Source organism: Neurospora crassa, linkage group VII (assembly GCF_000182925.2).
Source record: "Neurospora crassa OR74A linkage group VII, whole genome shotgun sequence".
In the NCBI taxonomy this organism is placed as follows: domain Eukaryota; kingdom Fungi; phylum Ascomycota; class Sordariomycetes; order Sordariales; family Sordariaceae; genus Neurospora; species Neurospora crassa.
In genome coordinates, this window is record NC_026507.1 from 820,768 (window position 1) to 846,152 (window position 25,385).

General features: G+C 52.2%; 10 protein-coding genes and 1 non-coding gene across 11 annotated transcripts; 5 read left to right on the forward strand and 6 right to left on the reverse strand.

The window, feature by feature from the left end:
- Positions 1–511: 511 nt before the first annotated feature.
- On the forward strand, positions 512–1,088 carry NCU06933 (hypothetical protein; the record flags this gene model as incomplete). The annotated part of the gene is made up of 2 exons (XM_952907.1): positions 512–716; positions 778–1,088. The coding sequence occupies 2 exons, from the start codon at positions 512–514 to the stop codon at positions 1,086–1,088; spliced, it is 516 nt and encodes a 171-aa protein (XP_958000.1).
- Positions 976–3,415, reverse strand: NCU06934 (hypothetical protein). The gene has a single exon (XM_952908.2). It carries the CDS (start codon positions 3,076–3,078, stop codon positions 1,252–1,254), a length of 1,827 nt encoding a protein of 608 aa, XP_958001.1. The 5' UTR covers positions 3,079–3,415; the 3' UTR covers positions 976–1,251.
- Positions 3,416–3,908: 493 nt separating this feature from the next.
- On the reverse strand, positions 3,909–8,427 carry NCU06935 (hypothetical protein; the record flags this gene model as incomplete). The annotated part of the gene is made up of 1 exon (XM_952909.2): positions 3,909–8,427. One exon carries the CDS (start codon positions 8,425–8,427, stop codon positions 4,384–4,386), a length of 4,044 nt encoding a protein of 1,347 aa, XP_958002.1. The 3' UTR covers positions 3,909–4,383.
- A 1,135-nt stretch (positions 8,428–9,562) lies between these two features.
- NCU06936 (hypothetical protein) lies at positions 9,563–11,039 on the reverse strand. Its single transcript, XM_952910.2, has 3 exons — positions 10,339–11,039; positions 9,921–10,277; positions 9,563–9,857 (listed from the first exon to the last, which is right to left on the reverse strand). Exons 1-3 carry the CDS (start codon positions 10,933–10,935, stop codon positions 9,780–9,782), a joined length of 1,032 nt encoding a protein of 343 aa, XP_958003.2. The 5' UTR covers positions 10,936–11,039; the 3' UTR covers positions 9,563–9,779.
- A 1,604-nt stretch (positions 11,040–12,643) lies between these two features.
- Positions 12,644–13,932, forward strand: NCU06937 (hypothetical protein). The gene is made up of 2 exons (XM_952911.3): positions 12,644–12,904; positions 12,995–13,932. Exon 2 carries the CDS (start codon positions 13,015–13,017, stop codon positions 13,525–13,527), a length of 513 nt encoding a protein of 170 aa, XP_958004.2. The 5' UTR covers positions 12,644–12,904; positions 12,995–13,014; the 3' UTR covers positions 13,528–13,932.
- Positions 13,933–14,588: 656 nt separating this feature from the next.
- NCU06938 (hypothetical protein) lies at positions 14,589–15,726 on the forward strand. Its single transcript, XM_952912.2, has one exon. The coding sequence runs from the start codon at positions 14,712–14,714 to the stop codon at positions 15,240–15,242; it is 531 nt and encodes a 176-aa protein (XP_958005.1). The 5' UTR covers positions 14,589–14,711; the 3' UTR covers positions 15,243–15,726.
- gst-4 (glutathione S-transferase-4) lies at positions 15,567–17,125 on the reverse strand. Its single transcript, XM_001728115.2, has 2 exons — positions 16,703–17,125; positions 15,567–16,518 (listed from the first exon to the last, which is right to left on the reverse strand). Exons 1-2 carry the CDS (start codon positions 16,754–16,756, stop codon positions 15,880–15,882), a joined length of 693 nt encoding a protein of 230 aa, XP_001728167.1. The 5' UTR covers positions 16,757–17,125; the 3' UTR covers positions 15,567–15,879.
- A 1,815-nt stretch (positions 17,126–18,940) lies between these two features.
- Positions 18,941–19,025, forward strand: NCU15344. The gene has a single exon. It is a non-coding gene; the product is annotated as a tRNA-Ala (tRNA).
- A 401-nt stretch (positions 19,026–19,426) lies between these two features.
- On the reverse strand, positions 19,427–22,710 carry NCU06939 (endosome-associated ubiquitin isopeptidase). The gene is made up of 3 exons (XM_952952.3): positions 21,646–22,710; positions 20,173–21,578; positions 19,427–20,083 (listed from the first exon to the last, which is right to left on the reverse strand). Exons 1-3 carry the CDS (start codon positions 21,781–21,783, stop codon positions 19,867–19,869), a joined length of 1,761 nt encoding a protein of 586 aa, XP_958045.3. The 5' UTR covers positions 21,784–22,710; the 3' UTR covers positions 19,427–19,866.
- Positions 22,711–23,016: 306 nt separating this feature from the next.
- Positions 23,017–24,449, forward strand: NCU06940 (hypothetical protein). The gene is made up of 2 exons (XM_952953.3): positions 23,017–23,401; positions 23,503–24,449. The coding sequence occupies exons 1-2, from the start codon at positions 23,365–23,367 to the stop codon at positions 24,177–24,179; spliced, it is 714 nt and encodes a 237-aa protein (XP_958046.2). The 5' UTR covers positions 23,017–23,364; the 3' UTR covers positions 24,180–24,449.
- On the reverse strand, positions 23,955–25,270 carry NCU06941 (prefoldin subunit 6). Its single transcript, XM_952954.2, has 4 exons — positions 25,008–25,270; positions 24,883–24,953; positions 24,664–24,788; positions 23,955–24,605 (listed from the first exon to the last, which is right to left on the reverse strand). The coding sequence occupies exons 1-4, from the start codon at positions 25,069–25,071 to the stop codon at positions 24,485–24,487; spliced, it is 381 nt and encodes a 126-aa protein (XP_958047.1). The 5' UTR covers positions 25,072–25,270; the 3' UTR covers positions 23,955–24,484.
- Positions 25,271–25,385: the final 115 nt, after the last annotated feature.

A 25,385-nucleotide genomic window follows, 5' to 3' on the forward strand; every position in this document is an offset into this window, starting at 1 on the left:
TGAAATGGTGACGACGTCCATGATATTTTAGCGTCTGGCTGTTAGTGCTTAGGCGCTCCGCTTACCCCACCTCTGTGTTGGCGATCTCGCGGCGATCAATGGGACACAGACGCATGGCGAGCAGGGATAGCAGCGACATGTCTTTCGTTAGTGCGCTACACTTATCCACCCAAGTATAGCCGTATACAGCGCTACTGTACTAACAATTGCAATGCAAGATGCCCATCACATGCACCAGGCAACAAAGTGGAAGGGGAGGGGTTGCACTCCATCACAGCGCATACACTACTACCTCTACTGTGTATTGTATCACAGATCACGATGCATTTCGATCCGCCTTAAGCGCCAACCACTCATCTAATCCGTTTACCTACCTACTGCCCGCTTCTCCATTCCGAATAACAAAAAATCTAGACCCCACCTCCTCATCCCCCCCCCCCCCCGGCCCAGCCTCCCTCCTCTATCACCCTACCTACCTACTTATCGCATTCACATGGGTTTCATAGCCATCATGGCCTCCCTCCTGCCCATCATCGACGACATCCTGCCAATGATCCTACCCTCTTCCGTTTCCGTCACCAGAAAATCCGATATAATCCCACCAATACCCCCAGTCATCCCCACGACGACGGCCAACGGGGAAAGAGGGAGCCATCGAGTGCGCGTTTACAGCCGAGATGCCGTGGTCAACAAGTTGGACAAGGTTTGCTCAACGGGTTCGTTACTACCTACTAATCGACTCATGTTGACCATTTTTAACTCAAATAAAAAAAAAAGTCCTCATCCTCTCCCCCAACTCCTACTCCACCGTCCGCCACCACGGCGAACAAGACGCCATCATCTACGTCGCCTCGGGCAGCGGCGTGCTCCTGACTGCGCCCAAAGACGAAGGCAGCGAACCGGAACGGCATGAGCTTGACCAGGGTGACTTTGCTGCTGTCCCGGCTTGGACGGAATACCAGGCGTTGAACGAGTCGGCGGAGCAGGATACGCATTGGGTGATTATTCGCAGTGGGAGTCATCCGGTGGAAGTGCACCTTAAGGGGTGGGGAAGGGGGAAAGCTGAGTATCCGCCTTCGAGGGCCTGAGTTGTTCCTTTTTTTTATTTTTTTTATTTTTTTATTGGGAGGGAGTTTATGTGTGCTTTAGGATACTATCTGGCGAGGAGTGCGGTGCGGTGGGATGAGCGTTAATATACCCTTTGTTTTTGTTTTTGCTATCTTCTCCCTCGTATCGAGAATCATCGAGACTCTACTTCAACCCCCCGATAACATCCAACACCGGCTTCAACCTCTCCACACTCTCAAACATCTGCGCATGATCCAACCGCGGATACCAAACGATCTCCATCCCATTCCCCATCTTCTTGCGCATCATCTGTCCCTTCCCCTTCCCCTCCCCTTCCCACTCAACGTTGTCCTCATCCACAATTCCCTGTCCCAGTCCCTGACCTCCAGATCCACCCCATCCCAAATACCCCCTCACACTCTTGGTATCAACAATCAGATCCCTTTCCGCCAGACAAACCACCACCCTTTTCTTTTCGTCCCCTTTTAGGAGGAAAGCCTCCAAGTCCTCCCTCCACAAGATATTCTGCCTCCAGAAGAACCCTCGCCCCAACGCCCTCGCTATGCCCAAATCTGTACTAGCAAAGTACCACAGCTGCCACTCATTCGCACTCCTCGGCGCGCGGCGCGTGAAGTTGTACGCTACCGAGGGCAAATGAAGACAAATAGACACAGGGTCAGTGAGGATGAGTGTATTCGTCAGGGCCGCTAGACTCTTTCCTGCTGCTGCGCCCTCCTTCGCAGCCTTCGCTCCACTTCCGGGTAGTACAGGGTTGTTGAATAGGAAAGGCGTGCTGGACCTTAGGATAGGCGCCACCAGCGTTGACCCGTACGAGTGCGTCACGAGGGTAAAACCCTTATCTAGCGGAAATCCCCCTCCCTCTTGATTGTTATGGAAGGCTAGAATGGTTTCCAACTCCCTCAGAAATTCCCCGTGGGTAAGCACGGCCGGAAGGTCTGGGCCCGAGCCGGTAAGTCGGGAGGAAATTGGCAAGAGCTCAATGGCGAGGATGCCGATTTGCCCGTCTTCTTCGGACCCTACTGGACCGTGCGAGGTCTTGAGCGAGCTGAGAAGAGTGGTGTAGCTCCAGAGACCGATGCCGATACCGTGGATGAACACCACGGGCGCTTGGGTGCGTGATCGGTGTGGACGGAGGTAGTAGCTGAGGTGTTGGGTGGGCGACGTGTGGTGTCGGAGACTGGAGGGGATCAAGGGGATGGAGTGTTGGAGGCGTGGTGGGAAGAGGGTTGTTGTGGGTGTCTTGGCTGCTGTTGACGTCGCCGGTTTTGGTGACAGGGACCGAGATGGTCGATAATGCGTATACCCATGCCACGCCAACATGAAATGCGTGACCAAATCCAGCAGCGCAATAACCCCATACCAAACAACGCTGCGGTACCGGGTATCGATCGCGTCGAACGTCAGCCGCAAAGAAGTGGCAGTACCGCGGCCTGGTGGGAGTTTCCGGCCGAGGAGGGATTCGATCTTGGCCAGATAAGAGTCCAGCTCTTCCTCAATGTCTTCGTTGTTCCCTTTTGTCTCTCCGTTCCGGTCAAAGAAAGCCCAAAGCAGGAACTCCCGAACGTTCTCTCTCTTCACTTCCTCCACCTCCGCTCCTAGGAACCATAGCTTCAGATACTCATTCCAGTCTGTCGTGCTGTCTGAGGCCCTGTCGAACAGCTCTTCTCGCTCCTTGCGCCCGGGTAAGGGGGGATGTACAGCTTCGTGTGTAAGGCTGGACTTGTGCGGGAGGTAAAGGGTCGTGATGTAGATGAGCTCTGTTGTGAGAAGGGCTGCGAGGAGGAGAATCGTGGTGAGGGAGGTGAGGATGGTGAGGAGCGAAGGAGGGATGAAGGAGGCGATATGCGCTGCGTAGGGGGTCAAAGGAGATGGACGGTATCGGAGAGTAACCGCGATAAGGAGGAGGATGGTTTCGATGAGCGGGGCATATTGGAGCAGGACGATGCAAACGCGAATGAAGATGAGGCGCGGGAAGGTGTTGTCTATCATGGTAGCGGTTGGTGTTGATTGAACCCCTTGATGCTTTTGCCCTGTGAACTTTTGTGACGCTTGAAGTATAGGTATATTATCACTCGGGCGCGTTCAGGGCTTCATGCCCGGGTACGAGACAACATCTTGCTAGTTCCGACGATTTTTTTCTTTTTTGGTGGGGAGACGTCGATCCAGCCAGGACCCTGAAAATTCGTGACACAGGTGCAGAGGTAAAAAAAAAAATGTAACCGTTGACAAAAATGGATGCTACAAAATCCCAAACCAAGGAAACATCATTCGGCTCATGGTCCCAGAAAGGAAAACCAAAGGGAGATTGTTCCCAACAGAAATGGCAACTGGTGAGAATGGCTAGTGTAGCGAGAAAAGAGTTGGGGCTCCATTCAAACACTCCCTGCCGATTGGCCCAGACCCCAGGCGACCCTTATGACGTCATTGCAGCCATCCCCGTCCGTCTCGACGTTGACTTTCCCCTGGGCATGCCGGCGTTGCGAGGAAAATGCTCAAGAAAATATAGATCACATTTGGGTCAATCTGATGTTGACCGTTTCACTTGAGTTTTGCTGACGTCTCTGTCCGTCTGGCGTCTGGTGCGCCATCAGGTAAGCAAACCGTTGTTTTGTTCCATGTTTTAACCCTAGTCAGCATTCATCTTCATAACCATCACCGTGTTTCAGGGCATCAGGGCAGTCAAGTTCACTTGGGAGTGTGTGCGCACCAATTCGCGAGTCGCTGGCATTGGCATTTGCTGTCTCGTAGGCGGCCCGGCTGACTTGATCGAACATCAACACTCCACCTAGCCCGTCCAGCACAAAAGATTTAGCAACGAGGTCGTCCATTGGTAACTAGGTGTGATATACCACTTGTCTGGTCCACTTATGGCTCTGTTAAGCTAGTTACGGCCTTCCAAGATGATGGCGTTCAAGATCTAGTATGGTAATTTCATGATGTCTTCATGGCCGCCTCTAAACATGTTCGTAACATGGTCGGCAGACCATAGACCAGCGTCTCCGTGCATACTGTAAGGGCGTCATCATAATAGCACCGAGACCTGTAGCTGCCCATTAAATGTTGTTCAGTTTCCTTGCACACTGTACTTCGTCTTGGCCGTGAAAAAGAGCCGTCCGAACAGCCCCAGCCAGCTTCCTGGAGATGCCTGAACGCATATCAATGCTTAAGTCAGCTGCCGGCGGTGAGAATCCAGCGTGAAAATATGTACTGATCATTCACTCCTCCAGTAAAAAAAAATGCCAACGGGACCTCACAGCATCGTAATTTCGATTTCGCCAAGTAATGCAGGTCCCGTTACTTTTGTCCGGTCTTGGAATACTGGATGCACTCTTCCAACGTCTGACACATATCGGCCATGTTCGCTACGACCGTCGATGGAGGGTTCCCTCGCTCGGCCATCTTGTTCCGATAATTCTGCATCGTAATGAGATGGTGCTGCAAGTCTTTTTCTGCAGCCGCCATGGCCTGCTTCAAGCTCTTCGGCTGGGGCTGAGTCCTACCAGAAGCATACACCTGAGCTTGTAAACTCGATATCTCCTTCGCCATTCTGTCCAGTTTTTGGCTCTGACTCTGAATCAGAGCTTTCTGTTCCCCGAACAGTGCTTTGATAAGCTCGGCGTCGACGGAAACGCTGATGCTTGCTGATGAGTCGGCTGTGTCATTCATCCGAGCACGCTCCTCCTTCAAGTCCATCACTTCATTCTTGAGCTGGTCGACATTATCAGAAATCGTCTTTACGACACCCATGATATCTTTGAGGTCGCCAGTGTTCGTGGCAGGCGTAGGGGCAATTTCCCGTTGCGCTTGGCCTTCCTTTCTCAGATCGGACACTTCGTTGTTTAAAGCGTCGACCTTTTGCGAGATGGTAGCCAGGGCATTCATTAGCGCTTCCGAGTCCCTAGACGGAGCAGTCCTAAGAGGTGTTGCCGCAACCCTCTTTTCCAGCTGCTGGTGCTGCAGACGGAGGTCGGAAATTTCGCTGAGCACCAGTGCGACGCTCGTCTTAACATCCTCTACGGAAACGGAGAACTCTGCAATGCCATTGTGTTGCCGCTCTTTGCTTTGAAAATTCTCCTTGATGCACATGATGTCGTCCTGTACGAAGGCCATTCTGTCCACCATAACCTGGAATGAGTCGAAGAGGGTGCTCATATCTCCATGGAGACCGCTAACATCCGACTGGAACTTGCTAATGCTTCGTTCAAGCGGCCGAATCACGGCAGCCGCCTTAAGCTGCCCTTCAGTATCCGCCAGTTTCTTCTCGAGTGTGGAAACCATCTCTTTCCACCCGGCAACTTCTTCGTCTGAGGACACGACAGACGGATGGGGTGAAGGTCGCAGTCCGGGAATGTCGGCCCTTTCTGAGACAAATGGGGCCGGAACAACGGCGTCGGAATGGTGAGAAGCTGCAGGGGGGTTGGTTGTGCTGAGCAAAGTGCCACTGCACTCCGGTGGGCCTGTGTTATCGGCAGTCCTAGAATCATCGCGCTGCTGCTCCTGCTTGTTGGGAGCAAATGACTGAGTTGTAGAGGCCGAGCCGTTCAACTCAGGCTTTTTCTCTTTCCTTTCGTGTGGCTGATCTTGGACCTCTGGGCGAAGTCGGCATTCAGGGCAATTGGCGAGAAAGCGCTCCAGGTCCTCGCCCCTACTGGGCCAGTAGAACTTTGTAAAAAGCGCCTTCTTAGTGCGTTTTCTTGGGTAATGTACACCGCCGGGCCCGCGGTGACAGTCAGACATGATGTTCATCTGCAGCGTACTCTCGGGCACTACCAAGCGCCCATTCCACAGTAAGAGATGGTCACGAGTTGTAGTGTAAGGACTCCTTGCTTGATTAGCCTGGGATCTGTACCGATGCAACTTCGGACTCTTCTTATTGGCTTCTTCTACCCGCATTCTCAGGTTGGATCCGGAAAGAAAGAACGAAGCGGCCGAAGGTTGAACGGTTGCTATGGTCGAGCTGGAAAGATGTGCGATGCTCTTGCTGTCATCAGTACGCTCAGGGTGGCGCACCTCCTCAAGTTTGCGTTCCTTCTGAGAATTTTGCTCTTGTCTCTCCTGCTCGCCAACTTTCATTCTGCTCTGATCATCAACCTGCTTGTGCACCTCGCGTTTGCGTTGTTCTTCGAGTCCCTTCCGAGCTTCCTCAGCTTGCTTCTGGGCTTCGACTTGATTGCGCTCCTCGTCGAGCCTCTTTTGCTCGAGTCGCTGCTGGGCTTCCGTCTCCTTGCGTTCCTCCTCACGACGCTTCTTGATTTCGGCATGTTTACGTTCCTCTTCAAGTCGCTTCCGAGCTTCTTCAGCTTGTTTGCGTTCCTCCTCGAAGCGTTTCTGTGCTTCTACCTGTTTTTGAGTTTCGACTCTCTTGCGCTCTTCCTCAAGTGCCTTCTGCTCTTCGAGTCTCTTCTGTTCTTCGATTCGTACCCGGGCTTCCTCGGCCTTTTTCTTGGCTTCGGCCTGCTCGGCTTCGGCCCGTTTGCGTTCCTCTTCAAATCTCTTTTGGTCTTCCGCCTGCTTCCGAGCTTGGGCTTGCTGGCGCTCTTCCTCAAGTCTCTTCTGCTCTTCGAGCTTCTTCTGCTCCTCGAGCTTCTTTTGCTCCTCGATTCTCTTCTGCTCCTCAATTCTCTTTTGCTCCTCGAGTTTCTTCTGCTCTTCGAGCTTCTTTTGCTCCTCAATTCTCTTCTGCTCCTCAATTCTCTTCTGTTCCTCGAGCTTCTTTTGCTCTTCAAGTCTCTTCTGCTCTTCGAGCTTCTTCTGTTCCTCGAGTCGCTTTTGTTCTTCGATTCGCTTCCGAGCTTCTTCGGCCTGTTTGCGAGCTTCAGCTTGTTTGCGTTCCTCCTCGCAGCGTTTCTGGGCTTCGGCTTTCTTGCGCTCTTCCGCAAGTCTCTTCTGCTCCTCAAGTCGCTTCTGTTCTTCGAAGCGCTTCCTAGCTTCTACCGCTTGTTTCTGCGCTTCGGCCTGCTTCCGGTGTTCTTGGGCCTGCTTTTGAGTCCGTTCGTCAAGCAGCCGGATTCGTTCTCCCTGTTGTTCATCAAGACTTCTGCATTCTTTAGGCCTCGCTTGCTCCTGAAGCTTCTGTTGATCGAGTTTCTGCTGCTCGAGCCGCTGCTTCTCCAACAACTCTTGGTGCTCCTGAAGCTCTCTTTCAAGTCTGAGCTTTTCTTGTTCGAGCTTCTGCAGCTCAAGCCGACGCTCCTTGATCTTCTGCGCCTCGAGCCTCTCCTCTTCGACTTGCCGCTGCCTGAGTTTCTGGTTCTCCATTTGCTGTTGCCTGAGCCGTTGTTGATCAGATCGTTGCTGATCGTGACCATGCTGCCTCTCAAGCTGGGATTGAGCACGGGGCGCGGTAGGCGGCCGGAACAGGAATGCCTCTTCAGAGCGCGGGCCTAGTGGTGGCAGACGTTCTCCAAATTGATGCCATCCATGGTACTCATCTTTATCAGACTTTCGTAAGGGAGACCTATTGTTGTCTGGATGCCAATGTTGGGGCGCTGAGTGTTGCTCTGGGTACCGCCCGGAGCTGTGGTGTCGTTTGGTCGGGTGAACGTCGTCTTCGGCGAAGGGTGAGCCTGAGCGCTTGCGCGGCGGTACCGGTTGTTGCTCGGATTTCCTGTTTGGTTCCAACAGGAACTCCCAGCCCGTACCTCGCGGTTCGGTCTTGACGGGCATTGTGGGGGGCGTTTTTGAGCGAGTCGGCGAAATTTGGTTCGGTTGCATTTGGGAGTCAAGGGGAACTTGAGGAGAAGCACTAGACAGGCTCCGTTGAGCCTCCAAGATGCGTGTTCGTCTCGGAGGTTTTCCAATGACGAAGGTTGGGATATTGTTGCAATTGATTAGGGTTCCTCTCATGTCGTTGAAGAAACCAGCTGCAGTGGAAAAGAGTAATGGATCCGTCAATCTGCCGGCGTTCTGGCTGGTAAGCTGAGGCCCGTACTGGTCGAGCCAGGCAATGAACTCATCGACAACGTGAGTAGTGGGTGAGTTATGAACACGTCTCATCCTTTGGAGAGCAGTTTTGCGAGCATCCACAAGCATGTAGACCAGTTCTCTGACATAGCTGGGTTTGGTGCTATAGCCTCTAGCCATGGCGTTCCAGAACTCTGGTTGACCCCAGAATTCACCACACCGGCGAAGGGCCCTGAAAAGCACGAAGACGTTGTTGGCATACTTGAGCTCCTGCATGGCCATCGAATCCGCCATGAATCGCCTGACCTCGTTATGTTGCTCATTGGTGTAGATTTTGGCTACAAATCCAGCCGACCAGACATTGTCGAAGGGGTGATCCTCCTGGATCTCCGGGTCAAATCCATATAGGACCGGAGGCTGTACAAAGGATACCATGTCTGACGACAGTGTCCTCCTCTTGAAAGAGGTTGTCTGTGCTGGTTTCAGAGATAGACTCGAAGAATCTCGCAATGCCGCGAGGTCGAGGAGCGCGCAGACCGTGCTCGCATTGGCGGAGCGAGCAGTGGAAGCTCAAGATGGTGGGCGTCGAAAATAGTTGGACAAGAGTACAACTGCAAACTGGTTGCGGGCTGGTGTTAGTATCACAACGGAAGGAGACCTGCTAAAACGAAGCAAGGTAATTAGCACAAAAGTAGACCAAGGTACCAAAGAAGTTCCACAGGCAAAGAAAGAAAAAAAAAGGAAAAAAAAAAGAAAAGGAAAAAGAAGAAAAAGGACGAGGTGGGTAGATTTCAGTTCTAGAACTCGAGTGAAGTTGTGGGTGGAGAGCACCGTGACTGCAGAGATAGACGGATGTCAGTTTGGCCGTCACGGTGCGAGTAAAATCCTTGACGGACCATTAACAGCCAAACAGAAAGAGCCATTGCCCGCAGTGCGGTTAGGAACGCGGCGGGCTTCAAAGACAGGCTGTTTGCACTGTGGCCCGTCGAATTGACCGTTCCATTCAGTTTGACAAAAAGAACGACGGGGAAGCGCCCTATTTTGATATGTTGAGATTTCCAAAGAACCACTCCCCGAGATCTTATAACACTTATATCTCATATCAACATCGACACCTGATGGCTTACAGGTAAGTTGCCCACACAAGCAAAAGGCGAAAGCAGCTTGAGCTGGACTGTGTGGATTCCCGAAAAAGTGGAGGCTTTATCCCCTCTCAAGGAAAGTTGAAAGGGCAAGTGGTGATCCACAATAACCAGCTGGCGGTCGTCCGAACCTTTCTCGCGCGGTTGTTGACATCTGCACCTGACTCTGACCAGGCGACGACGGGCGGGAAAGAGCCTGGGGATCATCACCAGGTACGTCAGTTCTGCAGGCATTCGGTCTGAGTGCATATAACGATGCAGCGCAGCAAATGATCTCAAGGCGATGGGTGCTTCAGGACGTCGTCCCCTTCGGCGTTTGAGCAGCGGTGGACTGGCAGAGTCAGTTGTCTGGAAGAGGCATTCAGCGCGACGGAGTGCTCGAACGAAGAAATTCGGGTTTGACATGTCGTGGTTTCCTGTTCGTGTGTGCCTTTCACGTTTGGTATTTTACCCGCGCCTACCATCCTGGCAACATGGATCCCACTGTCACAGATTCAGGGTCCACGGGATGGTTGATCAGGGTCCCGTCGTCCCGTCTGTTCCGTCTTCTCGGGACGCCGGCCACGTGCAATCTATCGGTACCGCTTTAACATCATACTTCACCTCAGCTTGGGGCTTTCCTCCGCCTCGCTGAAGCGTCTCCTATCACTTGCTCAAAACAGCGGACCAATCCTGCTTCTTCATCCATTCCTCCAAACTGGTCATGGGACACTCAATCCCCGCCTGTCCACAACTAACAGTCAATACGAACTCCTCCAGCAAGACTTCTCGTTCGCAATCACTCACCTTCCTCATATCCTCTGCCGTCACCAAATCCATTCCACCTCCATACCCAGGATCATCAGAGTAGGCAAACATCATCGCCACCTCAACACCCGTATCTCTATCCGCGGTGTCTGCTATCATGTCATCTACTGACACTTGTACATACACGGCCTTTTCCGCGGGGAGTCCAACTGCCTTTGCCCATGCCTGCAGGTACTCAGGCCAGGTTGCGTGGGAGCCCATGGCCATGTAGTTTTTGCCCGGAGGCATCTGGTGAACGGCATACACAAAGTTTCCAGTGTCGCCATTGACATCCAGATGTGGGACCAATGTGTTGGGCGAGCATGGCAAGCGCATGTGAAAGGAGCCATCGGCTTGCTGTTACGGACCTGGTGAGTCCTCAAAGCAGCAACCAACAGAAAAACAGGGGGCAACACACCTTTTGAAAGTACGAATTTGGAAGGATGGCATGACTGGTCATGAAGTAGCCGGTTTGCACGCAGGACATTTTCGCTGCTAGAGCGGGGTAATTCTCCCGCACATAGTCAGGGAAGATATCAGCCTTGGAGTCAAAGTGATACAAGTCCGTGTACTTGCCGCCACTGCACTTCCGGGCGTGGCTCAGAGTCGATACCAGGAAGCCATTGTCCTCCAATGTGTCCACTACCTTGGCCGCTGCATCAGCAATATTCTTTCCCTGTCGATACTCGACGTCGTAGGCGTAACGACGGCAGGTGACATCCAGCTCCTGTGCCTTGGCGCGGCAGTCGGGGCGGAAGAAGGGCTCCCAGTACTGGGTGACGCTGAAGATGATGTTTGCTTCTGCAAATGCGGCATCAAGTGTCTTTGGGTCATCGAGCTCAGCGGTCACCATCTCCGCACCCTGAGCCGCGAGGGCTTGGGAAGCTGGGGACGAGGTATTGCGGGTTAGGCCGCGGACTGCATATCGAGAGTCTTGAAGGAAGCGGCGAGCGACAGAGCCGCCTTGATTTCCCGTGGCGCCAACAACCACGATTAGTTTCTTCTCTTGGGTCATGGTTTCTGTGGTCAGAGTGTGGAAGTTGTTGATACTTTTGGGCAGTGGACGGCGTCAGCTACCTGCGTGGCTCGTACGACTGTTGTGAGCCTGGAAGAAGCTGGACGTCCAAGGTCAATTGGCAAAGATGACTAACCCCCTCAATTGCCCACCACAAGCCCAGTGGGGGACAAGGTCTGCAAAAAGCAACCTAGGGCCACATGGTCAGTATCGATCAATGACTGTAATATCATGCAGGGGTAGGTTGTTCCTACTTCGGGGTGGTATGTGGTGGCAGCTGCGGTGCTACGCCAAGACCAACCTGTCACAACAGCAGTTGTTAGATTCAGGGGTACGGCATCTGCCCCCCCCCCCCCTGGAGCAAAGTAAACAGAGCGGTTGCCCGTATGTGTTTGTTACCACATGGCAAAGAAGCATCCTTCCTTGGTACTACGCCAAAATAGATTAGTGACGAGCTGCTCGTTCACAGACCTGGATTTTTCGTCACGACCAGCCAGTTGGCTGTAATTTGTCACTTCCCATGGGATGTTGACCTTTGGGTCTAGGCGTCGGGTGTTGAGACTGAAGCCAGCTTCTATGAATTTTCTGACTGAGAAACGAACCAGTTGTATCTGGTGTGGTACGGTGAAGGCGAAGGCGAGTTGGACGTGGGTGGGACAACTGGAGCAACAGCTTGTCTGTGGCCAATGGGTTCCATCAGCATCGCTGCGGTGCGAGTAAGCTTGCAATGGCAATTCGACACAACATCAAAAGACGCATGTTGCACAGTTTTTGACTCTGCTATTTCCATTGATTGTGTTTCGCTTCGTGTAAGTTCCGTCCCGATGGTCAGGCCACGGTGAGAGACGGCGGCGAAATGGAAAGTAACAATGTCGCCGGTAGAGGTGAGATCCTACCGCCAGTGCAGGACGCAGACTGCCCAATATTGCCACATCGGTCGGGTCGCATGCATGCTGGCTGGAGTGCATTATCTGGCAGGAAGTTTTAGTGGGCGACGAACTACTGTGTGAATGGGAAGTCGTGTTTAGCTGGAGACAAGTGAAAAGATGATGGAAGCCGGAGTTTCGAAGACGTCGAAAAATTCAAGTCACCTGAGTAGGAAGCCGAAAGTGAGGTCTACGCGTTTACGCTTCCCTTCAAGACTTACCTGGCTTCTTTCCCATTCCCGTCTCCTCAACTTCAACAAATGAACCCCACCAATTGCCGCTCCCAACGCACTTTCCCAGCCGCATTCTCACTCCGCGAGGTGCCAACCAACGGAAGCGAGGCATGTACCGTCACTATATTGAAGGGAGCCCGCAGATGAGGAAGGAAGACTGGCCTTCCCAGGTTCGAACAGTCGACAATAACAGCCCAGCATCCGGATGTCACCTCTTCACGTTCCTTCCAGTTCTACCGGTTGCCTTGCAGTATTACCACCTGCCTCATTCCGTGATCTCAAGGGAAACAACTTCCAAAGTGTCTGTGTCAGTCAAGTGTCCTTTCCATTTCCGGTCAGCATGATTGCTTCAGGACGGGAGTTATCAAGGTCCTCAGCCCACCTACTACAGTTTACTAGCAATCATCACGCCTTCTCTCATGACAAATCTCCTCCTGACAGGCACTCCTGCTCTACAACAAACAACTGCACCTAACCGCCAAGGATAAAGACAATTCCAAGTGGAATCCGCCGCAAGAAAGGCCAAGAGATGAACAAAGTGAAAATAAAAGATTATTTCCTTACTGGGGAAAAAACATTCACTGCAGTGGTGTTGACTTCACGGAGATAAAACAGGCGTCTGCTCGTCTGTCTGCGTCGGACTTTTCCCTCTGCTCTCTTCGTCGCCCTGTTGTACAACATCAGCCTCATCTGCAACCTGCAAGCCCCCTGATTGTCTTTCATTCTGGACTTTTCTTTATCTGGAATACGGGTACTGCGCCCTGCATATGCACTCTTTGACATAATAGCCGATCAGTCAGAGCCAGGCAGGTAGGTGACTTCCATTCTCGGGAGGGGTCAATGTCGACCGGTATGATGTCTGTTCTGGGGGTTAGACACTAACTCGGCTCTCTCATACAGACAGGGCCTAGAATTTCGAGATGCATATTATCATGTTTGCTGGGATTATCTTTGCCATTGTTTCCAGTGTTCTTTCTGTTCCGGCAGCAGTCTCGGCCCCGGCCTCTCAGTCTGACAACTCTACTGCCTCCTCTACTTCGCCGCAACAGAACTTCCAAGTCATCAAGTGTCAAGGAAGCATATGGATGAAAAATACGACGACCCATGACTCAGCACTCGTTGAGGACTGCCATCATCTACAACGTAACATTGCAAAGGACGGTGAGTGGAGGACTATGTCGAGCCGCCACCGCAATCTTGCAACGTACGGTACCTGTGTCTTTGGAGTCTGGGGCTTCGACGGCCTCGACATCTTTAAAGTCGGGAATGACGACATCATTGACCGAATTGACGAGGCCGTCGCCGAGTTCGCATTGCAAGATGCCGACGGGAACTACCACGTTGGAGCAGAGGGCGAATTCTGGTGCGACAGCCTGATGAGCTGGCAGGATGGGGTTATCTGGGGCATTTATCGCTCTGATGATGATTTCTGAGGCAGCTTCGGCCGACAGGGACACCGGACACCGCAGTGTCTGAGGGAGATTTGAGGCCAGTCTGATGGGTTTCAGCTCACATCTTCCGCACCTCTTACGTGCGATTTCTGACCGGGTTGCTGGTAGCATCCGTACGCCTCTATTCATGAGAATCTCTCCGCATTTGTATCACGGAATGATGTAGTCTGAGTCATGGGGAGGGACTGTTCGGAGAATTATCTCACCAGTCGATTTTCGTGCTACCTTGCGGCTAACTATCATCCGCGTCTTTGTGTTTCCGTATTTTAGTTAGGCTTTAGGCTCAGGCCGCGATACTCGGTGGGAAGATACTAGTCAATGATGGGGATAATGAGCTGGTGAGATAGTACACGGTACAAAATCTGATCATAAGTTCTCTTCGTTCCATTGTGATGACAACACCGTCTGCATTTCTCGCAACCCAAGTTGTTCAGCATTCCCAGGTGTGATCGCCAAGTGAAAGCAGAGTGATGGACACTACATGACCGCAAACTCGCAAAGGTCCTATGTGGATTGCTATCGTTGGGGTTCTCCAGATGACCACACACCCATCCCATCGTGGGTATGTCGTCCCACGACGGAGATGATACTAAAACATGGTACGGGTGGTTAGATGCTTGGTACTACTACATTCTCTCTCAAGTCCCGTTTGAGAACCGAGGCTGTTACCCCCAGTTCTCCAACAGAGCAACCGACCGCTCTCATGACCCCCCTCGTGCGGTACTGGATCGAGGAATACTAGCCAAATAATGGAAGCGATGAGAACCTTGCTGGACAAAGATAAAAGGTGCAGTAAGATGAAACGCAAAAGTCCCGCCATCTCTCGGATAAGGGCGGTCAATTTGGCAAATAACCGACAAAAGCTCGCTACCGTATTGTTCATCCGAACTTTTGGAAATCCAAACTTGGAAGGAACGTACCACCGCTGGGTGATCCTCGAGTCGAGGGCAAACAACCCTTGGGCAGGTATAAAGGAGGGGTTCCTTCCTCCCACAAACTCTTTCTTCTTCTTTTCCTCCTTCATCCATCACCATTCCTGTCATCGATCGTCTCAAGCTCAAAACTTGGATCACCACTCACTCTCTCACATTGATCGTCAACAAACCAACAAGAAGCAAGCCACATCGCAAGACTACCTCACTCTTCTGTCTTCTCATTTCGTCAAGATGCTCCTCAAGACATTCATCGCCCTCCTTCCGGGCTTTGCTGCTCTGGTCAGCGCTGCTCCCACCCTCGGCGCGTTCAAGCATGACCCTGACAACAACGGCACCCACGTTTTCAACAGCGATGGCTTGCCCCACATGTTGTTCCACGACTGCAAAGGCGATAAATACGTGACCAAGACTACTGCCGCCTCCCCGCTCGTCGATGACTGCCGCTACATCGCGGACGTGATCATCCCCGACTTTGACCACACCCCCATCTGCTGGTCCTGGCACGACACCATTCCCAGAGAGATTCTCAGCCACGGCACCTGCGCTGTCAACATTGCCAGCAAGTACGACGCACAGCCGAATGGTGTCTTGATCGATCTGTGCAACAAGGACATTCAGGACTTCATCCACTACTCGATTGACAACTTCAGCTGGACCACGCCCGATGGCCGTCTCGTTGTCGGCGCCGAGGGCTACGCCAATTGCCCTAGCGACTTTCCTGGCCGCTGGGCCGCCGCCATTTACGGTCTTTACCACACCTAAGCTGAGTTGGAGCCAAGTCATCGCTGAGCAAAAGCTGCAGGCAGCACATTACCAACGGTTTACCACGATACACTGAGCGTCTGCTGGCAGCACCGCAGCCTGATTTCACTGGCGTCGGAGTTCATTTCTGGGGCGGCGGGATCTTGTACGGAGGGCTTCCTCTCACTTTTCTTTGCATGGACAGATAGTATGGGGCACATATCATGCTTGGGTTGTTCAACAAACATAGGTTGCGTATGGCATATGTTGACATTTGAGAACGGGTTTTCTACACTGGATGCATATGCCAGCTGGGTATAATGACGGGCGATAGGGCACTTCAAATTAATCTGAGATTGGTTTGAACAAGTAGTCAGTGTATCTTGCGCTTGTGCATTGGTACCTGACAGGTGGTAGTAGGAGATCAAAGTCTCATGGAGGTTACACTCTTGGACGGGCTTCCATTCATCACACATAGTTTCAATCAAGTTTTTTGCCCTCCCCCATACCATGCATGCATCTTTGACGAAATCGTGAGTTCTTGGTGTGGAAATGTAGGTAGTAAGTAGCACTCGATAAAACCCATTATCATTAACTTTTTTTAGTGTTCCAACTATGGTATCATGTCCTCGCCATCAAAACGTCATCAACCATTTTTTTACTCAGTCTTGCCACGGAGGCGCTCCTGGACGGTAACCAGCTCGCCAAACGACTCCTTGAGCTCAGGAATCTCCAACAGACCCTTGAGGTATCCCTCAACGCTAGGCGCGGCGTTCTTCTTCATCTCGGCATCCAACAACAACTTGCTCGCCAGGATCAAGGCGCCAGCAACCATGACATCCGCAACCGTCACCTCCTCACCGACAAGGAACTTGCCGTTACCCTTGGCCAGGGTGTTCTCGACATGCTTCACAGCGCGCTCGAACTTCTTGGCCGAAGCATCATAGCCCTCGGGGGAGTAGGGGACCAAGTCGGGCCTGTGCACCATCAACATGCAAGGGTACAGGTTGGTCAAGAGCTCCTGCTCGGCGAAGCAGGCCCACTGCTCGATCAGGGCACGGTCGACGGCGGTGCGGCCGAGGAGCTGCTCGGACTTGGGGCCCGAGTCGGCGAGGAAGCGCACGATGGCCTGGCCCTCGGTCAGGTTGAGGGAGCCGTCGGTGGTGGAGAGGGCGGGGACCTTGCCGTAGGGGAACTTGGCGAGGATGGCGGCCCACTTGGGGTCCGAAGGGTTGGCGAGCTGGAAGTCGCTGTCTTCAACGATCTCGAGGCCGTTGAGCTTGGCGACGGCTTGGGCCTGGAAGGGAGTGGGTTAGCCAATGTGGTGTGGTAAAGGGGGGGGTCGAGGTGGTTGAGGTGTATAAATGGGAGAGAGGAGTAATATGGAAAAAGGCAGGAAAGGGAAGTAGAGTAACAGAAGGAGAGGGAAGGGAGGGGAGGGAATTAAAAAAAAGGGGGGGGGGGGGGGGGGGGAGACATACACGCTGGACGCGGACGTTGTTGGGATAAGTGTAGATGGTGGCGAAGGGAGCCATTTTGATGTTTGTTTGTGGCTGTTTGGGTATAAGTTTATTGGCCTAAGAGTCGAGTAGAGATGTTGCAATCCGAGTTATGGATGGCGTGATGAGTATAGATAGGTCGAAAGAGTCTTAAGGAATAGATACAAAAGGTCAAGTCAGAAGTAAAGAGGACTAAAACCCCAACTTTATAGCTGAACAAAAGGACCCCTGTGTCTCACTTGTTGAAGATTGTGAAGCATTGTCAAAGCATTCAGCTGTGTCTCCATCTCGGAAGCAACCGAGCGGATGCCGGATCGACATCGCCGTCGAAGTTCAGGGCGTCAAGCGGCCTCCAGCATAAACCAGAACTGGCCAAATCATCCACAATCACTTCTCCTTTCCCGCTGCCAAACAATAGTGCACATAATAGACCATGTTCCAGACTGTAACTATCCATGGGCTTCTATTGAAGATCGTCTACTATTTCCGGAATTAGTCAGCGGCTGGGATTGCCAAGGGGGGGTTTGAAAACCACCCATTTATAATCGTGGTCGTACAAAGTGTCCTTCAAAAAATGCCAAGAAAAAAGCTTCCCATCAAGTGCCGGCGGACGAAGGTGGGCGGGCTACAATCCCAGGATTCCCAGGACCAGGCGGCAGATGCGGTGACCTGGCCCGCCTTGGGGACGAAGAGACTCCACCGAATGGACGGGATGCCGGGGGCAGAAAGACACCCTATGAAACGAGCTCGAGACACAAAAGTGCCTGTCTCGATAGATACACTACAACGTCGTCCCGACTTGAATGAATTATAGTTAGTATCGGCTGTTGATATGTTGTCATCACATATGTTGCGGTGTAGTGTACGGCAGTCTTGAGCAATCTTCGGATGTTGGGATCAAAGTAAAAGTTGCAACATCTTTGAAGTTCTCTTTCCATCCAAGATTGACGGGATAGCAGGAACTCCCGCACCACTGCCCAGTTGGCATTTCCAGGTTGGCAACCCATTCAAATGGCATGGGGTTACACGGTAGATACACAACACACCATTCTCCATCTGTCGTGAGTTTTCTATCTTCCATCACAGCTCTGCGCCCGTCTTGCTTTGCACTTTCAGTGGTCCTGAGAAACCCCCCAAAGGTTTAGTGCAACTCTCCGCTACTACGTAGCAAAACAAGACACTGGAACCAAATCCCAATTCTCGAAACTTCGACCCCTGAATTGGCGGCTGCTATTTTGATCATGGTCCGGATGCTCTGCGGCGGGGAAGAAACCAGATCGCAACGTCGGGAGACGGAACATTGACGGACGAAGTGGAGGAAGCCACTGTGGAGGTGAAATGTGGAGCCGATACTGACTAATCGGTGCCGACGGGATTTAGCAGCAGCCCGGCGGCAGGCACAACGTTATGCCCGAGGACAGCGATGTCATGTCGAGGGTAAGTATTATATGTAGGTACATATTCTCCGAATGGGAAAATGCAAGATTTGCATGTTCCACCAGTCAAGACCTGAATCGAGTACACATATGTGAAGCTGAATGTCAACACTGAACCAAACTGCGAGGAGTCCAAAGTGATGTCGTGAAATTAATTGATCGTGGGGTGCGGTAATGATTGCACTAACAATTAACTTCCCCCCTCCCCCACCGGCAACCGGTGCGGCTGTCCACCAAACCGGGCACCGGGTTACCATCGCGCGAACTTCGAACAAACTGTCCGCTTCCTTTCCACGACAGACGACGACGACTTGCGGTCTTCGACAGATTTCCTACTTACCCATTCATGAAAATTTCACGGTAGCAAAAATGAACCAGCGTCCCCTATCATCATTAGTCTTCCCCCCCTCGCGTTTCCTGCTTGCTTGCTCTTAAAGTCGCAGGCTCGCCCAGGACAGGAATCGATGACACACGAGTCCACTACCCAGAGCAATACCTAAACCAAACTCAGCCAAAACACCTCGGGAATCCAACAGCTCTTGTGATCAATGTACGAAAACCTGAGCAGTTATGTAGTATCTAAGGTATCTGGACGATCTATTCATCAATAGTTTCTCGCCCCAAAGCCGTTCAACTTTTGACTGGGTGCACCTGTCAAGAGTGGACTCGGGTCTCATTCAAAGCTACACTACAACCACATCACCACCTTCTCTTTTTTTTTTTGTCTTGCCTTATAGCGTCACAACCAAAGGCAACATACATCAACAACCAATAAGGTTACACAGGGCGTGTGGCTCAGTTGGTAGAGCGTTCGCTTAGCATGTTTCCGAGCATGCGAAAGGTCCTGGGTTCGATTCCCAGCTCGTCCAAATTGTTTTTTGGGCTTTCTTCCATTCCCTGTGTCTTTCGAGTCCTCTTTGTGTTTGGACCCGTTTCTTTTTGTTGTGGACGAAACTTGTTCTTTATTTTGTCTGTCCGGTTGTTTTAAGTTGTTTACTGTGACGGATTGTACCCTCGCCATAACTTCTTTACGCCTCTACAATGCTTGACAGAAGCCTCTTTTCGTAGTCATAAACCCTACTGTATCCAGGAAGCATCAAGCCCTTGTGAACATGGTTGAATGCTTGTGGTTATGAACAACAGGAGTTGCGAAATTGCATGACACACGGCTGATCGTCATACTGCATCTGGCTGATAGGTTGATACTGGATAGCCACCGTTGTGATCATACATAGAACACTGCCAGCTCACTAGAAGCTGAAGTGCCACAACTTTGGACACGAATAGACTCTTAGGTAGCTTTGTGATCATATGTTTACCGTCTGTCTCCATATGGTATGATACATCGACTATAAGAACAACCGGCCTCCAGTCATCCCATCGCAATCCCTTTTTGGCTTTTGCAGCCTCCAGGAGTCCAAGATCATGCTCCTTCTTGGCCCCTTGTGTCTGTTAGTACATTGCGCCAACCATAAACGCCTTCGCTATGCTACCCATACACGCTAGTCTCTAACTCCTGTACTCAAAGCATGCACTCCCAGCTAAGCATAGCTTTTTGCGCATGCGGCTCTTCAGCAGCCACAACTCGTCCAACATGATCAAAACACAAGCGAGCGCTAAAACTCTCCAACCGACAACTCATGATTCACACTCTTCCTCACCTTCCATCCCACCTTCATAACCGCGGCCGAGGGACTCGAGGGGTGATCACTAATACCTCTTGAACGGCGGCACCTTGGACCCCTCAGGCCTCAGATCCACCACCTCAAAGTCAACCCTGCTTGACTCAAACACGTGCCCTGGTGCATGACGGGCACTACAGTAAATCTCGTCGGAGGGAATGGCGTGCTGATGGAAGACGCCGGGGGTGTTGCAGTTGATGATGTGTGGGAGACCGGGAGGGTCCGTGAGGCGGAAGATACCGTATCTGTTTTGTTGGTAGGTTTGTCAGCTGTTGATACTGAAAGGGGTAAAAAAGAAAATGCGGGTAGAAAGAGGGGGGGTGAGAGGACATACGAGGGATCATATCTCGGCGCACAAACAATGGCAATGCTCTCCTTCATCATGGTCTGGTATCCGGCATGGGTATGCAAGTCTCTCGAGCTCATGAAGCACGTCTGCGTCGGATGAGTGTGGATCCAACCGAGGACGAGCAGGTCGTTCTCGATGCAGTACGTGACGTACGCTTCCTCGTTGATGGTCTCGCATGTGTCCGAGGTGCACTCTTGTTCAGGAATGAGCAGGCAGGTGATGAACAGGGCATTATTGATGAGCGTGCCACAGAGGATGCCGCACATCTCCAGCTCCCTGATGGTGTTTCCACGGGCTAGTTCGAGGAAACGACGGCGGAGACCGCTGGGGAGGAACACGGATCGGAGAGGTTCGCCGCTTTCGAGGTAGGCGACGGGGCGGAAGGTGACTTTGTTCGCTTCTTTTGGCTGCGTTTCTGGCGGCGGCGGCAGCGGTTCACTTACTTTGGGCGGTCTTGCGGGCTTATCGTCGACATCGTCCTCGTCGGTTACTAGTCGAATAGTCTGACTAGGAAGCATAACATTCCTCCTTGAATCTCTGTTCAACGACCCCGAACCCTTCCGTGGGCGTGGAGGTGGTGGAGGAGGTCTGGTTACGGGTACTGGTCGCTCAAAGGGGATCACCTTGGGCGGAAGTGGTGGCTGTGGTTTTGGGCTTTCCGGCCGTGAGGCCGGCTTCGGGTAGTCGTAGGTATAAGTAGATGTCGGTTTGATGGCTGGGTAGTGATAGTTGACGGATTGATAGCTGTCAGTGTCGCTGGTACCGTTGTCAGTTTCCGAAACCCCGTAGCCTCCCGAGCGGTCCAATTGTCGTCTTGTAGCCTCCATTTGCCGGCGAAGGTCATCGTCTTCCGAATAGCGATGGTGCGTTAGTGGTGGAGTAGGATATTGCTGTCTCCTGCCCGCATCATAACCTCTCTCCTCTCTGTAACCTGATGGAGGCCTGTGCATGCGTTCATCTTCATCAGCACTCTCTTGCCGTCGTCGTCTCCGTCGCTTAAGCAGCGCCTCCCTAGCAAGGTCGACTGCCAACTCTTGGTTTGATCCAGCATCCAGGATCTTAGCCTGAGAAAGATGGTTCCATGACAGAGCAGCGTCGTTGGCAGCGTGTCTAGAGTATTGGGAAGATGTAGATAGCCGCTTCTCCCTGCTGTCTTGTACGCTGGCCGTGAGCTGCTGCCACTTCGCATAGGCCTCCTCTATCTGGGGCTTGAGCTGTTCAAGCTGTTCAACCACGGTGTTTATGCGTGCGTTCAGTTGCTTCATCAGACTTCGGTTTTCGGGGAGTTTGGCTTCCGGGTGCTTCGCCATATCCTCGAGGACGAGGGTGCAGTAGCGGAGCAGAAACATGTAAGCTTGCGCTATGCTTCCTTCTTGAAGGTAGATCTGACCCTGTAACCACCAGATACAAGTCAGCGATCTTTCTTGGTATTGCTGCCATGACAGACTTGTGACGGACCTCATGATGGATGGTGTTGGCAGCGCGCGCCCAGAACTTGAAGCCAATCCGGGGATTCCAGTCGTATTGCTTTGCTTTCTCGGATATCTCCCTGACATTCATGGGCCGGCTCCCGGCCTCTATCGTTGCGCTTCCCATGGTCGCCGTGTACTAACAAGAATACACTGTCGGTGTTGTCTGTTTGCTGTTGTTGTAGTGTTTCCTTCTGTTTGTCGGTCGTCGCGGGGATTCTTTGGTCGCTGTCGTAATCGCAATGGCTTGCCCTGGCTCGGCTGGTTGGTGAACCTTGAGAGCTACTCGAAGCTATCGCAACGGATGTTGTTCTTGCTCTTGTCGCTCGGATTAGGGAAGATTATGGGATTGTCGAGATCAGGTGATCCAGCTTTCATTGTTTGTTCCTTGGAATCAGCCAGGCTTTGGGTGTCGTGGGAGAAGACCAAGAGATCCGGCGGCCATGGAATGGGCTCTGGCTTGCTTGTTGTTCTGGTCAAAGGAGCTGTCCATGTCATAACCGTCACAGGGTCCCGGAAACAGTCCACATGCCGTCCAGGAACCTTTCAGTGGCTTTCTTTGCTGAAAGACGACCTGGAAGCAGGAACCTTGGCGGCCGCCTCGACCCCGCCATTGGGCCGCGCGGCGGGCAGTGCGAGAGCAGATCCAATGCCTGCCGCCAGGCTGCTTTCCTTCTGTGGAAGCGCCAGCAACAGCTCGGCAGGCTTGAGACAGGGCATCTCAGCTGAGTCAGCTTGAAAGGTGCACAGGCCACTTTGGCGGTCTTGTATGTACAGGAAGTATAAGACTCGACATTTCTGGCCATTTTCAAGATTGAAGTTTGAACGTACCATGTAAAACTAAATGGCAAGATGGATGATGGATGACTTTCTGCGGATGGAATCGTCCAACATCCCGGCAGTTGGCCATGTTGATATTCTGTTGTATCACATTCCTGAATTGATCTCATATAGCCAACTTGAACCCCCACGGCCAAAATACATGTGCGCACAAGTTTCTAGAAGTTGGGAGGGTGTTTCGCATCAGATCACACATCCAATTCTTGTCTGATTCCCATGCGAGCTGTCATCATTTCAAACACGGCAGCCGCGATATCCTGCCTGTTTTCGTCGTATTTTAGCGACCAACACTTGGTGACACGGCGGGACCAGCCGATGGATCAGAAGGCCCAAAGAAGCAGGTTAGCGAAATGCCAGTCGAACCACTTGGGAACCATGTCCAGCCTCAAAATCGGGAGTTTACGGAATCCGCCAAGGGGATCGGAACCAAACGGGGGGCGAGGATATGCCACAACCATTGAGGCATTGAGATTATGTGAGGGTGAAGAATCTAGCCCTTGACAGATACGTATAGTAAACAGGACTTGCAACTGGCCAGCTGACAGGTACGCGATGCGGTGCCCTTGTTTTCCACGATCTCGACCGCGCCATCATGACCTCGATCACGGTGTAACTTCGGCCGCAGGCTGATGATACGGGAATGCCTTTTCCAAGACAGTAAGATTAATATCAAACCCGGGAAATAGGAGGCAGCGAGACTTTTGGTGTATCCCGTTCTGAGTGATGTCTACTTGTTTATAATCCTGCCTTGATCCCCGAGTGCTTGTGTGTTGTGGTACTCTACCAATCCATCCATTCCAACCTACACTGTTACTGTTACCATTCTCACATCTCAGTGATACCCTCAATTTTCTTCCTCTTCATCACAATGGCGTCAACAGTCTCCTCCATAAGCCCAATGCAAGGCAAGTCCACCACAACTCCTCCACCCAGCCCTTTCCTCCTCCTCTCACAGCCCTCACGTCCGTCACGCCCAAACTAACACCCCATCTTCCTACATAAACAGCCAGCATCGAAGCAGCAGCCGACAACCTATTATTCGAACAGGGCCGTCTCCTTGTCCCCCCTGAGACCTGCCTCTCCACCCTACTCAAACAGATCCTCGTCCAATTCACCAACACCTACGCCCTCCCGGATGGCAGTCATGCCCTCCTCTCCCAGCCCTCCAGCCTCGACCGTATCCTCAACTCCATCTTCGACACCTCCTGCCTCGCCTTCGTGACCGAAAAGGAATTCCGCATCGAGGCTGGGCTAGACGACCACGACAAGGTGACGCTGTTCGTCCAAGCTGTTGCGGGGATGGCCATGGTTTTTGAGCGGCTCTTGCGTGCTTGTTCTTCTTCTTCTGCAGCTTTCGCAAACTCTGGGTCAGGAGACTTGACGACCAGTCTCCTCTCCAGGGAGCTCCAGCTCTTTGCCGAGAGCGAACAGCGCAGAACGATGCTGGATCGTATCGGCGCGACGTCCTTGCTGAGCCATTGTTATACCAAAGACGAGCTGGTCAGCTTTGTGGTGGCAATGGTGGAGGATCCGGATCGGGCGTCCCAGCAGGGCGGGAGTAGTCTGCTCTCGCTGAATGCGGCGGGCGAGGATTTGTCGAGTGATAGTGTGGCATGGGTTAGTGGCCGAAGTTGCAAGAATATGGGGCTGCCGTGGGGGTTCACAATTATGGCGCTGAACTGAGGTTATACTAGACAGGATGAGAAGCTGCGGTCTGTCGGTGGGTGGATGAGTAAGGGTCAGGGAGAAGGGGGGTGTAAGTTGTGTTTTGGTTATCCCCATTCAGCGATTTTAGAGCAAGGCGTCAAGGGGTATCTTGGGGGAATCTTCAATGAATACATCACGTAATAATTACCGTTTGGTAAAGAAATCGACCTATGACTGCATTCACGAGACAGTTTCCCCGGAGCGCTGTGTGATGAATCGTACCTGCGCCTGATCTCGATTGGGTATAGTGGACATTCTTTCCGTAACTGATTTCATTAGGTCTAAGCCTTGACGGCCTGAGGGGCACCACCAGCCTGGGCGCTCGTCTGGACCTGAATGATCTCTGTCCTCTTCTTCTCAATCTTGCCCTGTGTCTCCTTGATGACTCCCTCCAAGCGAGTGCTGTGACAGTGGGTCAGTTGCGTTGTAACTCAAGATCCCATGCAGCAGTTCAACTTACATCTCCTTGCTGATGAACTCCAGTCTACCCTTGACTGTGTTCTCTGCATCCATCTTGTCCTGCTTGAGCAGCACCGGGCCCACTAGCTTGAAGATCTGCTCGTCATCCTTGAGCTTCTCGAACTCCTACATGGTGCTCAGTTAGTCCCCATTTTTTCCTTGGGCAGAATTTGGCGAAAGGCATTGGGCATGCGAGCGCGATGCTTGGAGAAAAGCTGACATTTTGCACGCTGACGTTTTCCTGCTTCTGAGCCTCGAGCTTCTGTCTGGCGAGAACAGTCTCTTGGAGTTCTGAGGTACAGTTAGTGAATGAACTACGGGGATATCATCATAAGGGGGGCTCACCTTTGTTCAGGTTTTGATACTCATCAGAGAGAGCTTGGAGCTTTAGTTGGAGGGGGCTGGCCATGGCTGCTTCTTTGAGGGTGATGTGAAGTGAGAGACAGGGTTATGCTGAAAAGTTACTAGGCGATGACGTTCGAAAACTGAAAAAGGGTTTGGACACAGTGAGGGAGGGAAGATGATGGATCAAAATGCAGGAACAAGAAACACAGATGAGCTCCAGTATGGGGAATTTGGAGGTTTCTATTCCGGGGAACTGAGCTCGCTGTGCAGTCAATCGTCAGGGGTGAGCTGAGCAGATCCCAAAGTCAGTGCCCAAGCTTTAGCTGTTAGTGCAGGAGTGTATCCTCAAGCAAAGTACTAACAGCCCCAGACCAGCGC

Coding starts and splice junctions, on each gene's coding strand:
- gst-4 (XM_001728115.2), bottom strand. CDS start 16,756: ATGGCTCCCTTCGCCACCATCTACACTTATCCCAACAACGTCCGCGTC. Junction 16,519..16,702: donor ACAACGTCCGCGTCCAGCGT/GTATGTCTCCCC, acceptor ACTCCCTTCCAG/GCCCAAGCCGTCGCCAAGCT.
- NCU06939 (XM_952952.3), bottom strand. CDS start 21,783: ATGGGAAGCGCAACGATAGAGGCCGGGAGCCGGCCCATGAATGTCAGG. Junction 21,579..21,645: donor CCAACACCATCCATCATGAG/GTCCGTCACAAG, acceptor TGGTGGTTACAG/GGTCAGATCTACCTTCAAGA. Junction 20,084..20,172: donor GCGCCGAGATATGATCCCTC/GTATGTCCTCTC, acceptor CCAACAAAACAG/ATACGGTATCTTCCGCCTCA.
- NCU06938 (XM_952912.2), top strand. CDS start 14,712: ATGCTCCTCAAGACATTCATCGCCCTCCTTCCGGGCTTTGCTGCTCTG.
- NCU06936 (XM_952910.2), bottom strand. CDS start 10,935: ATGACCCAAGAGAAGAAACTAATCGTGGTTGTTGGCGCCACGGGAAAT. Junction 10,278..10,338: donor CAAATTCGTACTTTCAAAAG/GTGTGTTGCCCC, acceptor GGTCCGTAACAG/CAAGCCGATGGCTCCTTTCA. Junction 9,858..9,920: donor CGGCAGAGGATATGAGGAAG/GTGAGTGATTGC, acceptor AGTTGTGGACAG/GCGGGGATTGAGTGTCCCAT.
- NCU06934 (XM_952908.2), bottom strand. CDS start 3,078: ATGATAGACAACACCTTCCCGCGCCTCATCTTCATTCGCGTTTGCATC.
- NCU06937 (XM_952911.3), top strand. CDS start 13,015: ATGCATATTATCATGTTTGCTGGGATTATCTTTGCCATTGTTTCCAGT.
- NCU06940 (XM_952953.3), top strand. CDS start 23,365: ATGGCGTCAACAGTCTCCTCCATAAGCCCAATGCAAG. Junction 23,402..23,502: donor CTCCATAAGCCCAATGCAAG/GCAAGTCCACCA, acceptor CTACATAAACAG/CCAGCATCGAAGCAGCAGCC.
- NCU06941 (XM_952954.2), bottom strand. CDS start 25,071: ATGGCCAGCCCCCTCCAACTAAAGCTCCAAGCTCTCTCTGATGAGTAT. Junction 24,954..25,007: donor GTATCAAAACCTGAACAAAG/GTGAGCCCCCCT, acceptor ACTGTACCTCAG/AACTCCAAGAGACTGTTCTC. Junction 24,789..24,882: donor AAAACGTCAGCGTGCAAAAT/GTCAGCTTTTCT, acceptor AGCACCATGTAG/GAGTTCGAGAAGCTCAAGGA.